Genomic DNA, 13,704 nt, shown 5'->3' with positions numbered 1-13,704 from the left:
AGACATTTGAAAATGTTCTAAGTTCTTAACTATCCTTAAACTCTTGTTTCTCTAATATTTCTAATATGTTCTAAAATATGTTAAATATAAAAATAAATGTTTAGTAGTTATCACCACTAATCCAATATGTTTTTAAAAATATGCTTTAAAATATGTAGGAATCTTTAAAAATATGTTGAATTACATAAAAATTAACATTTAAAAAATTCAACATATACACTTTAAAAATTCCCTTTCTAGTATATCTAGCAATTAATAACTTTTAAAGGAGAGAATTACAAAATTATGATCTAGGGGCTGAGGTTGTGGTTCAGTGGTAGAGCGTTTGCCTTGCACGTGTGAAGCACTAGGTTCAGCACCACATTAAAAAAATAAATAAATAAAATAAAGGTATTGTGTCATGTACAACTTAAAAAAAAGTTTTTAAAAAATTATGATCTAGAAGGACGGGCAGGCAGGTGGGAAAAAAAAATTTGATCTAGCACAGAATTGAAACATACACTTTCTATGTGAATTGGGAAGAAGTAACAGAAATCCTTTGTATAAATCTATTTTGGGCAAATCTAAAGTACAAGAGACTTTGAATAATCTCTTTCTTAAATAGTTTTGCCAAAGATTTTGACTTATCTTCTTTCATTTGCTCCTTGTAATTACCATGTTAAGGTAATAATTGGCAAAGCCCCAATTATTCCCTGCTCCTACTAGCTCCTTATTGTACCATGGGGAATAATTGGGGCTTTCCAAATACGACCTCTATACATGTGAAATACCAATTTCTGGAGAAGCCAAGTTACTTCCACAAGAAACAATCCATTTTTGTTATAAATCATTGGTTTTCCATTTTAAAACATTTTATTATTTGATAGGATTAAGCTGAACAAACTAACTCTAAACCTCAGTTTAATGTATTAGAAATTATGTTTTCATTATCTTATTATGAGTTCTGAAATTAAGAATGCACTTAAAATGGTGAAAATGTACCTTTTGCCAGACTTTACAGAGAAAGTAATTCCAAATGTTTACCAGTGTAAAGTGTTGAGAAGCCTACAACTTAACTTTCAAATGGTTAAACACTATTACACACACACACACACACACACATCAAATATAGGAAGAGAAATAAGGCAAATTTATACATATTAAATATAATTTTCCTTTTTACTATAAATCTGAAGTTTTTTGAAAATAAACATTGATAGAGGAGGAGCAATCTAAATAAATAAATAAAACCAAACAAACCTTTTTTTGTCCTTACCTTGAAGTCGCTCATCAGAGAATATTTTGTTGGTTTGGTTCCAGGTGCTATCTATAAAGATAATTTTTTTCAGTATTGTGTTTTTGCACATACTATCATTCAAATCATAGTCCTCCTGATCTTCAATTTTTTTTCGTTTAAAAGATGGCTTGTCAAGGTCATCATTTTGGCCTCTACTTTTATTTTGACTCCTTTTTTGCAAGTGAAAAGAAATATCTTTTATTGAGATAGACTGAGGTCCAGGAAAAACAAGTACAACCTAAAACAAACAAACAAACAAAAAAAACAACTGAGGTTAGTTGTGTGCTATGATCAAAATAAGTTCAAAAGTGACCTAAAACTTTAGGGAGAAAATATGTTGAATATGTGAGAAACAAGTATTAGGTTAGTCCTACTGTACATGTTTCTTCAATATTCATGATAAAGTTTCTGGCTCTTCCCTAATAATCTAAAATCATAATAACCATCTTAAAGTATTACTTCAAAATAATTTATTCACTGATTGAGAGGGCAAAGTTAACTGTATCTTGAATTAAAAATCAAAAGTACATTTCACAAGATAAAAAGGCAAAGTGCATGATACTTTATAAAAGAACCACTGACTACTGCTCAATGATTAAATACTATTTTCACCTATATGATAAGCAAAGATATATACATAGTGAATGCTGGCAAGGAATTGATGTAATGGGTCTTTATAGCCATTATTAATGGCAGGGTTCAATAGTATAATACAATGTGTTCCATTTAATCAACATAAGTGTATCTAGCTGACCAGAGAAGGAAATAAAAATATATTCCTAGATCTAAAACTCAGATATTATTTACAAACACAACTTAGTAAATAAATTCAATCAAAACATATATAAATTGATAAGAAAACCAAGTTCTTTCTGAAACAAATGAATATATAAATTTTTAATTTTGTTTCTAGGTTAGCCACACTCACAATGGCCCCCAGGAAACCTAAAGAGTTTAATGCTTCTTTCAAAAGTACCCGAGGCCTAATTTCTGAGACCTATTTATTATAAGATCAGCAATATCCCACTAGTATAATAATATAAACTATGTGAAAACCAATTGAGAATCTAGACATGAACAAGGAAAATATCTGAGCAGTCAAGACATATTACAAAAGCTATGTACTAAGCTTTCATTTTAGAAAAAATTCATGAAAAACCTTCTATCTCAGTCTTTCTTTTCTTCTTACAGAGATACTCCAACAACACTTCTAATTTGGTATCAAATTAGACCAGCTACATGCTGTATTAGAGATGGGAAAATGATGAGAGAAGAAAGAAAAAGCAGGCATTGTAATACTGGCAAAGAGTAAAACCCTAAAGAAATAAGATAGAAAAACTATGAAAATTTAGCAGAAGATTCCAAAAAGCATAATAGTTTAGGATCACTTGACCTGTGAAGACACCAATGAAATAAACTACATGTTGTTTAATGTTATATGAGCATAACACTAGATTATTAAGAAAAATATTAAATTGTGTTTAAGTTAGTTCAGAAAAGCAACTGGTGTTTAAAATTAATTTTTATATTTAATACAAAGAGTTGTAAAAAATAAGCTTCCTACTTCATGGTCTTTTTCCTCATACTCTGGAATACAAGGGTATGTGTAAATGTTCACAAATTCAGGTGCTAAGAGTTTTGCATGTATTGCAGTACTTTTGCCATCTGTTTCATTTGGATGTTTAATGATGTCGATCTTCAATGGAAGCTAAAGTGAAGGGAAAAAAAGACAAATGAACAAAACAAATATAAAAATTATAATTTTTATGTTAATAAAAAGTCTATAAAACAGGAAGTTCACACTAAGTTTCTATAATCATATTTTTCTAAATCAGAATATTAAGAATGGTGAAAGTCAAAACAAAACAAACACAAATTTCTTCCTCAATATTGTTAATCATATTATAGATCAAATATTTTCAACTCATTTGACATACAATCTGCTCCTAAAATAAAGATCTAGTGTTATTTTACTTAATTTATATGGGTAATGAGTCTAATTCCTCATATTTCAGTATTTTTGCCAAGAATATTTTTTATAATTCCTATAAACTCTAGGTTTGTTTATTTTATGCTATTTTTAAAGGAAATGCAATGTTGAACAATACTTAAGATTTAAAAATCAAGCTGAAATTCTGTTCCTTATAGATCCTCTCAAGCCAAAGGTATCCTCTGTTTTGAATGTTGTGATTTTCAGCAGTACATTTTAACAGCATACATAACTATCAATTAGAAAAACAGTAATAGGTCTAAGAGATGTAATCTTTCTATCACAAATAACTTTCTTCAAAATCACCTTGCCCACCTTCCCCTACTGTTCATTTTGTTATGGATTACACCTGCCTCTAGACAAAAATATACTCTCTAGGATTTCTTGGGTTAGAGATTTTCATTATTTTACTTTGATTTATTTGGTTTAGCTCTCTTTATAATGCCTATACACATCATGTATTCAGCCATAACCATGAAAATGTAAGCTACATCTTCCCCATTATGTATATAAGAACCCCTCCTGAGATGGGTTCTTTACTTCAGAATTTAAAAGACGTTTTAAAATGCTATTTAAAAACAAATTTCCTACCATCTTCAAGTGCCCATTCCATACTAAACAGGCAAGATTCTAGGAATTTGCTCTGAAATAAAAACTATTTTTCTTGTATTTTAAACTACACATTTTAAACAAAGTTACAATTCTAATAATTTTAATGTATATTATACCTGTGAAGCAATTGCCACAATCAAGATAATGATTTGCTACTACCAAAAGTCTTCTGTTTCTCCCCCTCTTCCTCAACTACTACACTCCCAATCATCAGGTAATCTAGATGTCACTTTAGATTGGTTTACTTTTCTATAATTTTGAAATAAATTAAATCATACAGTAAGTATTCCTCATCTTCCCTCTTTAACTGAGATTAATTATTTTGAGATTCATCCATATTGTTGTATCATTATTTCCAAAGCTTTTTAAAAGTAGCAGTTGCTGCACACTACGAGGTAGGCCCAATTTCATACATAACTTTTTTTTCTGGACAATTATGTAAATAACATACACCAAAAAGACCTTAGCCCATAAATAATTACTTTAAATAGTTTTCAGTTAGGGTTTCAAACACCATTATCTGCTACCCTTCCCACTTAGGCCCAGGGATCAATTATACATTAGAGTCAATTGCTTCAATCATCAAACCAACTTCTATTTATAGAAAATTTACCATTTAAGTAGGCAGTTCACAAATGATTTTACATCAGTCTACTTCTGGCTGACCTCTACATCAGACTTTCCTCATGAAGCTCAGTCTCAGCTGACACTATATTCCCTTTCCCCAGGATCTCTGAGTACCAAGTCAGCATTATCTTAACCCAGGTAAAGAAGGAAGAGAATAGAAAGGGAAAAAAATAGAAAGCAGATCATAACAAAGTATTTTTAATTCTATTATTAATAAAACTGACTTCATTATATGATTGATGAGTTGAATATTCCAAAAGCCAATATTTTTGACCACCTGGCTATCTTGAAGGATACAATTTATAGCAAGGATACATGACTCTCATTAATGAATTTTGAAAACCTTATGCCTAACCTAATTTATAAATCACACAATAAAAAGGGAAAGTCTTATAGACTAAATTGTTTAAATATCAGACAATATGCAAAATTTGTGACCCCAGAACCCAATCCAGGTACTGTTAGTTCTCAATGAATAAGTCTAAGATTTCTGATTCTATGAACAGCACAAAAACAGATCAAATTATAGAAATAGATGTTTGAGTTCTTATTACATATTTTATAGGAAGATATATCTTAAATAATTGAGGGAACAGTATTAACAATAATTGTGTTTACCAGAGGGCAGTTTGAATTTTCATTAAAAAGATTGTTTTCATAATGACATTATTTATCCAGCTTATCAATTACATTAGAACCAGCACATATGAAACATCTTTTGAAAATCTATTTTCCTACTTTCAAACAATTAAATATCTTACCAACCTTCACAAGTGGAATCTGTTCAATAGGTACATTTTCAACTGGGACATAACATGTATAGCAGTAAAACATCCTTGAACCACCACATTTGAGACACTTTGATCTCCCACTTTGCTGAGCTTTTTGAAGAACTTCTTGAGATGCTAAGCATAAGTTTTGAAGGGGATTTTCTGAAGCTATGGAAGTAGTTTTGTTTGTTTCCACAAATTTTGAATTATGTTCTTCGATTTCTTTAAGAAATACAGATGGATTGAGAGACATTCTTCCTTCAAACTGAAGTTTAACATCTACTTCTAAAACACATTATAGGTGCACTGTGAATAAAAAAGTTGAAAGGTGCAAGTTAAAACAGGAAATATTTTACAGTTTCCACAAAGAAAATTACTCAGTTTAATTCACAATTGTATGCTGGTGTTAGTACTTATTAAGAAATATTAACTGCTGGGAGCCATTAGCCAAGTAGGTATGACAATTTCCTTGCCAGCGTACCCCATGTTGCTGACATGTTGCAGTGACATTGAATGTAGGTGACCTTGCTCAAGGACCAAGGCAGATTAGGGTGTTCCCGGTTTTAAGATAATCGTGTTTAGGGCGTTCCCAGTTTAGGTTCCAGGTTTAAGGTTTAAGATTATTCCTGCTGGGAATAGGGCGTATCCTGCTGCCTGAGTTCCCCTTGAGTTCTCACGGGATTCAGACAGTATATTTTGGAGATAGAAGCCCAGTGGAGGTGGATTTGGGCAGAGAACGTGGATTTCCCCAGAACGTGATTGTAGACGGCTGGTGTGAGTTCGGGAATAAAGAGTTGCTGTTTGAATCTACAAGCTGTGTGGTGGCTCGTGATTGTGTGCCCAGCCAGACTGCGGCATTTGTGCCCAGCCAGACTGTGGCAATTAACAAGTTTTAAAGCCACTGAATTGGCATACTTTAAAACATAAAATTAAAAAGCAATAAACTCACAATAGCAAATTACAGTTATATCTTTAGGTCCTTCCTTCCATAAAAACAGAAAGATGCTATCCTAAAAAAATATTTCAAATATAAAGTTTAGGCACTGACAATCAATTTTCTAGCTCCATTTTTGTTCCAGAGATGGAAATTTTGTTTTATAAATATTAAGAATTCAGTGGTTTCATATCCTCGTATCAACCAGGAATATATTCAACTCTACACTGACGTTGAATTGACACTGCATAATATCATGTCCCTAAATCTCATCCTGGACTCTAATGAAAATATCAGTAAAATTTTGTTGGGTATTATAATATAATTAAGTATGTGTATATGTATATACAAATATTTCTATCCACAATTCCTGGCTCGTAACTCTTTCCCCTTCTTCCCAGCAGATCACAGAAACTCTAATCTTAAATTTTCATACCCACCTTGTCTGATTGTGAATGATAAGACTCAGGATTTCAGAAAGGATTCTAACCCATGGAGGAAGGAAGGCCAAAGAATCTAATAGAAGGACTTACTGAGTTCCCCATCCAGTCTACTAGCAATTATGCCTATATAATATAGTCTCCTTAAAAATCCAAAGGCACAGGGTTTGGGAGTTTCTGGATAGCTAAACACTTGGAGGTTCCCAGAAAGGTGAATGAGGACTCATCCACAAGCCAGGAGGCCCACCTCAGCTCTTCCACATGGATAAAGATCTTGCATTAGGAACTACTCAGACCTTTCCCTGTGTATCACTTCATTGGCTGCATATTTGTATACTTTAAAATATCCTTTATTTAAAAAACAGCAAAAGTTAGTACAGTATTTCTATGAATTCTGTGAGCCATTCTAATAAATTAATCAAATTTGAGGAGGGGGCTGTGAGAATCTCAATTTATAGCTGGTGAGTAAAAAGTTCTGGGGCCCAAACTTGCAACTGTGTCTGAAACTGGATCTTCCTTGGGGACAGAGCCCTCACTCTGTGGAATCTGACATTATCTTCAAGTAGTGTTCAATTGAATTAAATTAGAGGATACCCAGTTAGTATCCACTGCAGACTTGCTGGATGGGGAGAAATCTCTATACCTTTTGAGGTCACAGGAGTTTTCTGTTTTGATTATGGTGTGAGAGTAGAGGAAAAACAAGAAAGACACTTTGTATTTCCTAATACATATATGTTCTAAAAGATACATTCCTCTACAACTTAAAGCACATATAACATATCCACTATACAGAGAGACATCTATTATCAGTTATTTATAAAATATTCTATAAGGTGAAATAAATTATATTAAAATTTAAATTTTACAGAGTACCATTTGATTAACATTGTCCACTCAAAGAATTTCTACTGTTTTCTAAAATTATACAGCATTCAAATTCCTGAGTATCGAAGATAAAATAGTAAAATAAGTTTCCCACTTGTGTATTCTTCATGGAAGCATGATGGCTGCCAAAATTGCATACTCTGGATGCAAGATATCTTTCAAAGGAGAAGAAAGACTGGGCCCTGTTAATTTGATATGCATTCCACAGTTGTAAAATGATTCTCTTACTATAAAGCTATATGGCATTGTGGTGTTTATGAAACTCCAGGCACTGTTGAGTACAAACAGTAACAGGAGAAATGTTATAATTCCCAACAGGAAACTAGCTGTGGCCTCCTAAAAAAAATGTGAACAAGAAGTCCAGAGAAGAATAAATATACAACATAATTTGCCATCAAGAAGTATGTGACACTAATTTTAATTATTCATTAAGAGTTTCTTTTTAGATTGTAAATCCCAGTGAGCTTGAGACTCAAACGTTTGTTAGAAAAAAAAAAAAGAATGCTGGTAGTCACTGAAGGAAAAGGAAAACGCACTTGCCAAATGTATCCCAGGGAAAAACCAAAATATGCATAGTAGATATTTCTGCCATGTACTGATAGGCACAGATTTATATCTGAGGTTGCTCAGCAAAGGTGATTTTTAGAATGAGCAAATAGAATACATCTACTTCGAATGCCACTCCAAATCACCTTCCTAAAAGTGGCTTTTTAGTGAACATGCTTTAACAACTAGTAAGAATATGAGATATTTAGACACTACCCTTTTCTTTTTTGAGTCTCAGAAGAAATTAGCAATCACATGAAAATCTTGTTTATCTCTAGAAAATGTACATATGGAACCAAATATTTTCTATACATTTTCAGATGTTTTACAGAGTCCACCTACAGATTAAGGGAAGGAAAAAACAAAACCTTAAGATAAAAAATTTAATCTAGGGACAGAAGCAGCATTGAAAGTTTGGGAAGAGATCCTCTAAGTCCCCAGAAATGAGAACTACAGTCAGCCAACAAAGTTTCTATAATCACAAGCCATCCAGTACAGCCTTGCTGCATTCAGGATGCTAATTATGTTTTGTCTACACCCTGTCAGTCTGGGTTTGTTCTGGTGTCACCTGAGGTACCTTCTGAAAAGCATTTTAAGACTAAGCATTCTGAGTTATCCAAATCAAGGCCTTACCAAAAAAAGGGACTGGACTAATTCTGGGTATACACGTGCACATGTGCTGTCAAACAGCTTGGCCCAGACATAGTGGGGTTGAAGAATCCAATTCCTGTGGATGCTATGAAATTCAACATAATTGCCCGATATTCAACAGAAAATTATTTGCAGATATTCCAGAGCTCACAATGTACACTCTCTTGAGATGTCTCAGAAATATAACCCTGAATGTCACTAACTTTGCACCCACATAACCAAGTAGATATTATGGTTATCTCTACAAAATGTTTTTTTTTTTCTCCACAAAAATCAAACAACAGAAATATCTGAAATAGTGAAAGGAAAATATTTCTGGCTCTTTCCAGTGTCTCATCAACACACTCTCATCTGTGGCTGAAGTAGCCACATAAAAAAAGGCTAAGAGGTTGTAAATCATGAAGAGCTTCCTCCAAAGGTCTCTGAAACCATATGATTGGAAATATACTCTGACCTAGCCAGTAGCCTACTTTAAATGTGTTCAAATAGTTTGTTGCAAACATGACTATTCAAAACCTTCAAAACATACTTGCTAATATCAAATATATTTGGAGAAATGTAACTGGAGTTGTGGAGATTAAAGATAAAACACAATGAGTATTCCTAAGAAACTAACAAATACCTGATGGTATATCCACCATTCTGTAACTCAAGCTGAAAAAAGGAATGTTTTCACTCCTCCTTTTATTTCCCAAAAAACTAATTAAACTCACCAAACTGCACCATTTCTACCTTTCACATAACTTTCTATTTTCAGACTCAAAGTCAGGACACTAATTCAGTTTCTTATCAAGTTATATGTGAGGTAGGGCAATCTCTTACACCTGTTTACCTCTTAAAACTTATAATTAGTTCCACATATTTGACACAGAAAAATGTACTTAATTTAGAAGCAACCTTTCAGAGAAGATTCACTCCTAACATTCAACTCTGCAAAAGCAGAATTCTTTCCTGATATCAGATATTCCTGATTCTTATGTAACAGGAGATAATCAACAAATATTTGTTAACTCAATCAAAATCATTCTGAGAAAAAGGTATACAATATGTATCTCATCTCATTACTGAATTACCTGGCAAACTACCTCTGTAAGCCATCTGCAGCCTGTACAAACAGCAGCCTGGCAACTTTTTTCCCCACTCCCTCTCCCACACACACAAAAAAATAATGTTAAAAGCTCCTAGCTTTTCCATTATTCTAAGCTGACTGGCTTCCCAATAGAACATTATCTAAAATTCCCCTGTACTTTGTTGTGGACCATTTCCGTACTGGATTAAACTCACTTCAATTTTTTTTTTTTTTTCTGGAGTATTTTCAAGAACTGGTCACATAATATGTACAAGTTCAACATTTTTTTTTTTAATCCAAGATACCACGGTTTTTTATACAGGACTAATGGCTCCTTACACAGCATCCAACATACAGTAGGCACACTGTCTTAAGTTTTTCAAAGTAGATGGGGTCCAATCATAAATAGTTCTTACATGTTGCTATCTTAAGTACTGATTTTATCATTCAACTCCATGGAACTGGCACGTGAACACAGACTTCCTTATATGCCTTACATACCCAAAAAAGAATTTAGACAAATGAATCAAACGCCTCCCTATGCTTATTATGTAACCATAATCTTAAAATTTTAAATACACTGTATGACGTAAGTATCCCTGTGTCTGTTTTAAGGAAGAACCACGACTACCAATTTCCCGCAAACCCCTCCAGAGACTAAAAATTAAAGGATGGGGTCCTTAGAGGACTGACTTTGCCACGATAGACATGATAGAGGTTAAGAAAGCATAGTGTTGGGGGAGGATTTTTTGTTTTGTTCTGCGGAAAAATTGGGAAGTCTTTTTCCCCAAAGGTCCCTCAAGACTCTCAAGCGCCCGCGCAGGGACCAAAGTCCTCCTCACAAGTGACACCCAGCACAACCTCTGCGAGGGTCCTGACAAGGAAGGTTCACTTCCCACGGCCGCAAGGCTCAGGCCATACCACTAGTCTCTAGACACGCGCAGAGACCAGCACCGGGATAGCAGAGGGATGCAGACCTGCACAACCCGCGAGTCCTCTCACGGCTCCACGCTTCTTCCGCTCCGCCCAAGGTCGAGGCGCGCTCCGGGCAGTGATCGCGCGCGGACCCAGCGGAGCGCTTTCCAGGAGACACCAGAGGGCGGAGCCTAGCCGTTGCTGGAGCTGAGCGCCACGCCAGCCCCAGAGCGGAGGTACCTACCGCTCCGAGAGCCAGGCAGAGTTGGACGGGAAATCCCGCCCAGTCACTCAAGCCTCTCAAGGCGGCGTAACTTTTGTTCCGGGAGACTCCAGCAGAGAACAAGGCCGGGACATCCGTGGCCTGGTCTCGGAATCGCCAGACTCACAGTTTCCTTCTGAGTCTGGGCGGTGCCACAAAACTGGAGAAGTTCTCGAAGTACACATTCAAGCCTTAGTTGCAGTGAGTTGTAAAGAAATGCTGATCCCCAAGAGCACTTTCCACTTTATCAATCCCCAGAACATTTTACTCATGAGAATTTAGTTCAATTACTTTTCTGTGACTGTATCAAGATAACATTTCGTCTGCTGAATAGTTATTAGAAAAAGTTTGTATATTGATGAATTGGCTTGCATAAAAACATGTAAACAGAGTTGGTACACTTAGCCTTTTTCGGATTTAAAGTTAATGTTATTAAACCATTTTTCCATGCCCCACATTAAAGAAATCTAACTGAAGAAGTGCATGTTGCCGATTGTAAGATTCAGAAGCACAATAGTCAAATATTGAGCAATGTATTTATTAAGTAGTATACTATGAATTGAGCAAGTCAGAGCTAAGGGACAGAGCTTTGCCCTGGATATGCTGGATATGTTTACCATGTAAAGTATGAATTGTACAGAAAATACAATATGATAGGGATTTCAGAAAAGCTCAGAATAGGGTAGTCAATGAAGGCTCATTGATTGGATTTGGGTAAGGCTTCAAAGAATGGTTATTATTTAGAGCACTGTTTTCCAGCTGGAAAGGGGATGGTATAGGACCCATTGGTACAGGTCTTGACACATTTGTAATAAAGAAAATCTCTTTCACTTTTTAAATAATGAAATAATAAAACAGAGTAGAAATGTCAGTGCATGGAACTTAGTAAAGTATTGCTTTATAGAGCCATATATATACATATACACACACACACACACACAATAGGTTGTTTATATAAATAAAGTGTATTTCTTGTTGTATAGTATCTGAAGAGTTTGAAAGCCACTAATTTAGGGAGAAAGATGAACTTTCTGGTTAGAGAAAGCAGCAATGGTGAAAAGTCTCTAAGCCAGGAATAAATAATTCACAAGTATTTTCTTTTTGAAACCAACTCTTACCAAAGCAGTTCAGTTATACAAATTAAAAAGAAAATGATACTATTTACTAGAATACTGGGTTGCTATGTCTGTGTATAAATTACTGGAAAATATAGTAGCCTAAAACAATCATTTTATCATTTTCATAAATTACATAGTCAGTGGAGCACAGTGGATCAACTTTTCTCTGGTAACTCAACTGAGAAGTCTGCATACTAGCAGAGGTCCTGTTTATAACATGTGCTGGGCTTCCTCACAGACTTATTAATAGGCCCAGAGCTCCAAAAAGAAATGTTTCTTCCTTCCTCCCTTCCCTTCCCTTCCCTTCCTTTACCTTCTTTTTCCTTCCTTTCCTTTCTTTCCTTCCTTATTTCAACTTACCCTCAAAAAGTAACAGAAATGAGTCCTTTCCAGATTATAGGGGAGAAGACAAAACTCACTTCTCAAAAGATGGTCAAAGAATTTGTGACCAATTTTTGTTAAACCAACATACTGAATTTACTGCTATAACAAAAGACCCCAAAATATCAGAGGCTCAATATATATAAAAAAAATGTCTAACAAAAGAGCCATTGTGAATGTCCCTAGTCAGATGAACTGTTATACTCAAGGACACAGGCTTTACTTTTTTTTTTCTTTTGGTACAGAGGTTCTGCTGCCTCCTAGGATTTGGGGTCCATAGCTTATTGATAAGAATGAAAGCCAGGTGTGGTAGTAGGCACCTATACTCCCAGCTGCTTCCAAGGTACTTGGGAGGCTGAGGCAGGACAGTTGTAAATTCAAGGCCAGCATGGTCAACTTAGTGAGACCCTGTCTCAAAATAAAATTAAATTTTAAAGGATGGGTATGTTGCTCAGTGATACAGCATGGGCCTAGCAAGCATCCTTGATTCAATACCCAGTATCACAAAGTCGGGGTGGGAGGAAATGAAGAAAAGAAGAAAGAGGAATGATGAAAATTATCGAAGTTAGCCCTAAAAATTGGATATATCAATTTGGCCAGAATTTGATCCCACTGCCCCAACATGAAATACAAGAGAGACTGGGAAATATAGAAAAACATAAATATTGATAATTACTAATAGTTCACCACTGTGTTCTCAGTTATTATCTCCAAAGGAAATTGCTTTGAAATATTTTGAATAATTCTTCTGATATTACTCTACCTGTCTTAATATACTGCAGTTTCTTGTTTTTCAAATTTAGACATTATCCATTGTCTTTCTCCTGTGGAGGAAAATGATATAGTTAGTTCTTTCTTGACATCACCCCCAAGTAATGAACAGTCACTCTCTCCCTATCCACACATTCTTCCTGTCCCCTCATCTCAAAATATTGATTGATAATTTTTTGTTAAGTAAAAAGTTAGTGTTACCTCTATTATGTTTAAGTAAATATTCAATCCAATGTCACATAGTATACTGTGATCACATTGACTTTTAATATAAGATTTTACTTTCCTTAATAATTTACTTTTTATGTAATGATTAGTAATCTGTCCTTAAACACAGCCAAAATGATAAAGCACAGTACATCGCTATAGCAGATATTTTTTTTTCCTTACATCTATTCATTGTACAGTATTACCACCACTAGTCCATGCAAGATGAGTAACTTTCACTAATCCAAAA

At 34.4% G+C, this 13,704-nt stretch overlaps 1 protein-coding gene across 3 annotated transcripts in view; it reads right to left on the bottom strand.

Moving 5' to 3' along the window:
• Positions 1–10,919, bottom strand: part of Dtwd1 (DTW domain containing 1) — an 83,570-nt gene extending 72,651 nt beyond the window's left edge. For all 3 annotated transcript variants that reach the window (XR_006855440.2, XM_058584790.1, XM_046461447.2), the window contains exons 1-4: positions 10,778–10,919; positions 5,271–5,581; positions 2,841–2,984; positions 1,256–1,514 (exon numbers count right to left, since the gene is read on the bottom strand). Coding sequence is in view for 2 of the 3 variants with exons in the window: in XM_058584790.1 (XP_058440773.1) it covers positions 1,256–1,514; positions 2,841–2,984; positions 5,271–5,528 (661 nt within the window). In the remaining variant the exon portion in view is untranslated. The remainder of the gene's footprint in view (positions 1–1,255; positions 1,515–2,840; positions 2,985–5,270; positions 5,582–10,777) is intronic.
• Between the last annotated feature and the right edge of the window lie 2,785 nt (positions 10,920–13,704).

This window comes from Marmota monax, unplaced genomic scaffold (genome assembly GCF_021218885.2).
Source record: "Marmota monax isolate L192 unplaced genomic scaffold, Marmota_monax_Labrador192_F-V1.1 WCK01_AAM20220418_F8-fsc00001, whole genome shotgun sequence".
NCBI lineage: Eukaryota > Metazoa > Chordata > Mammalia > Rodentia > Sciuridae > Marmota > Marmota monax.
Note: the sequence above shows the minus strand (reverse complement) of the source record. Positions and strands in the feature narration are given on the sequence as shown.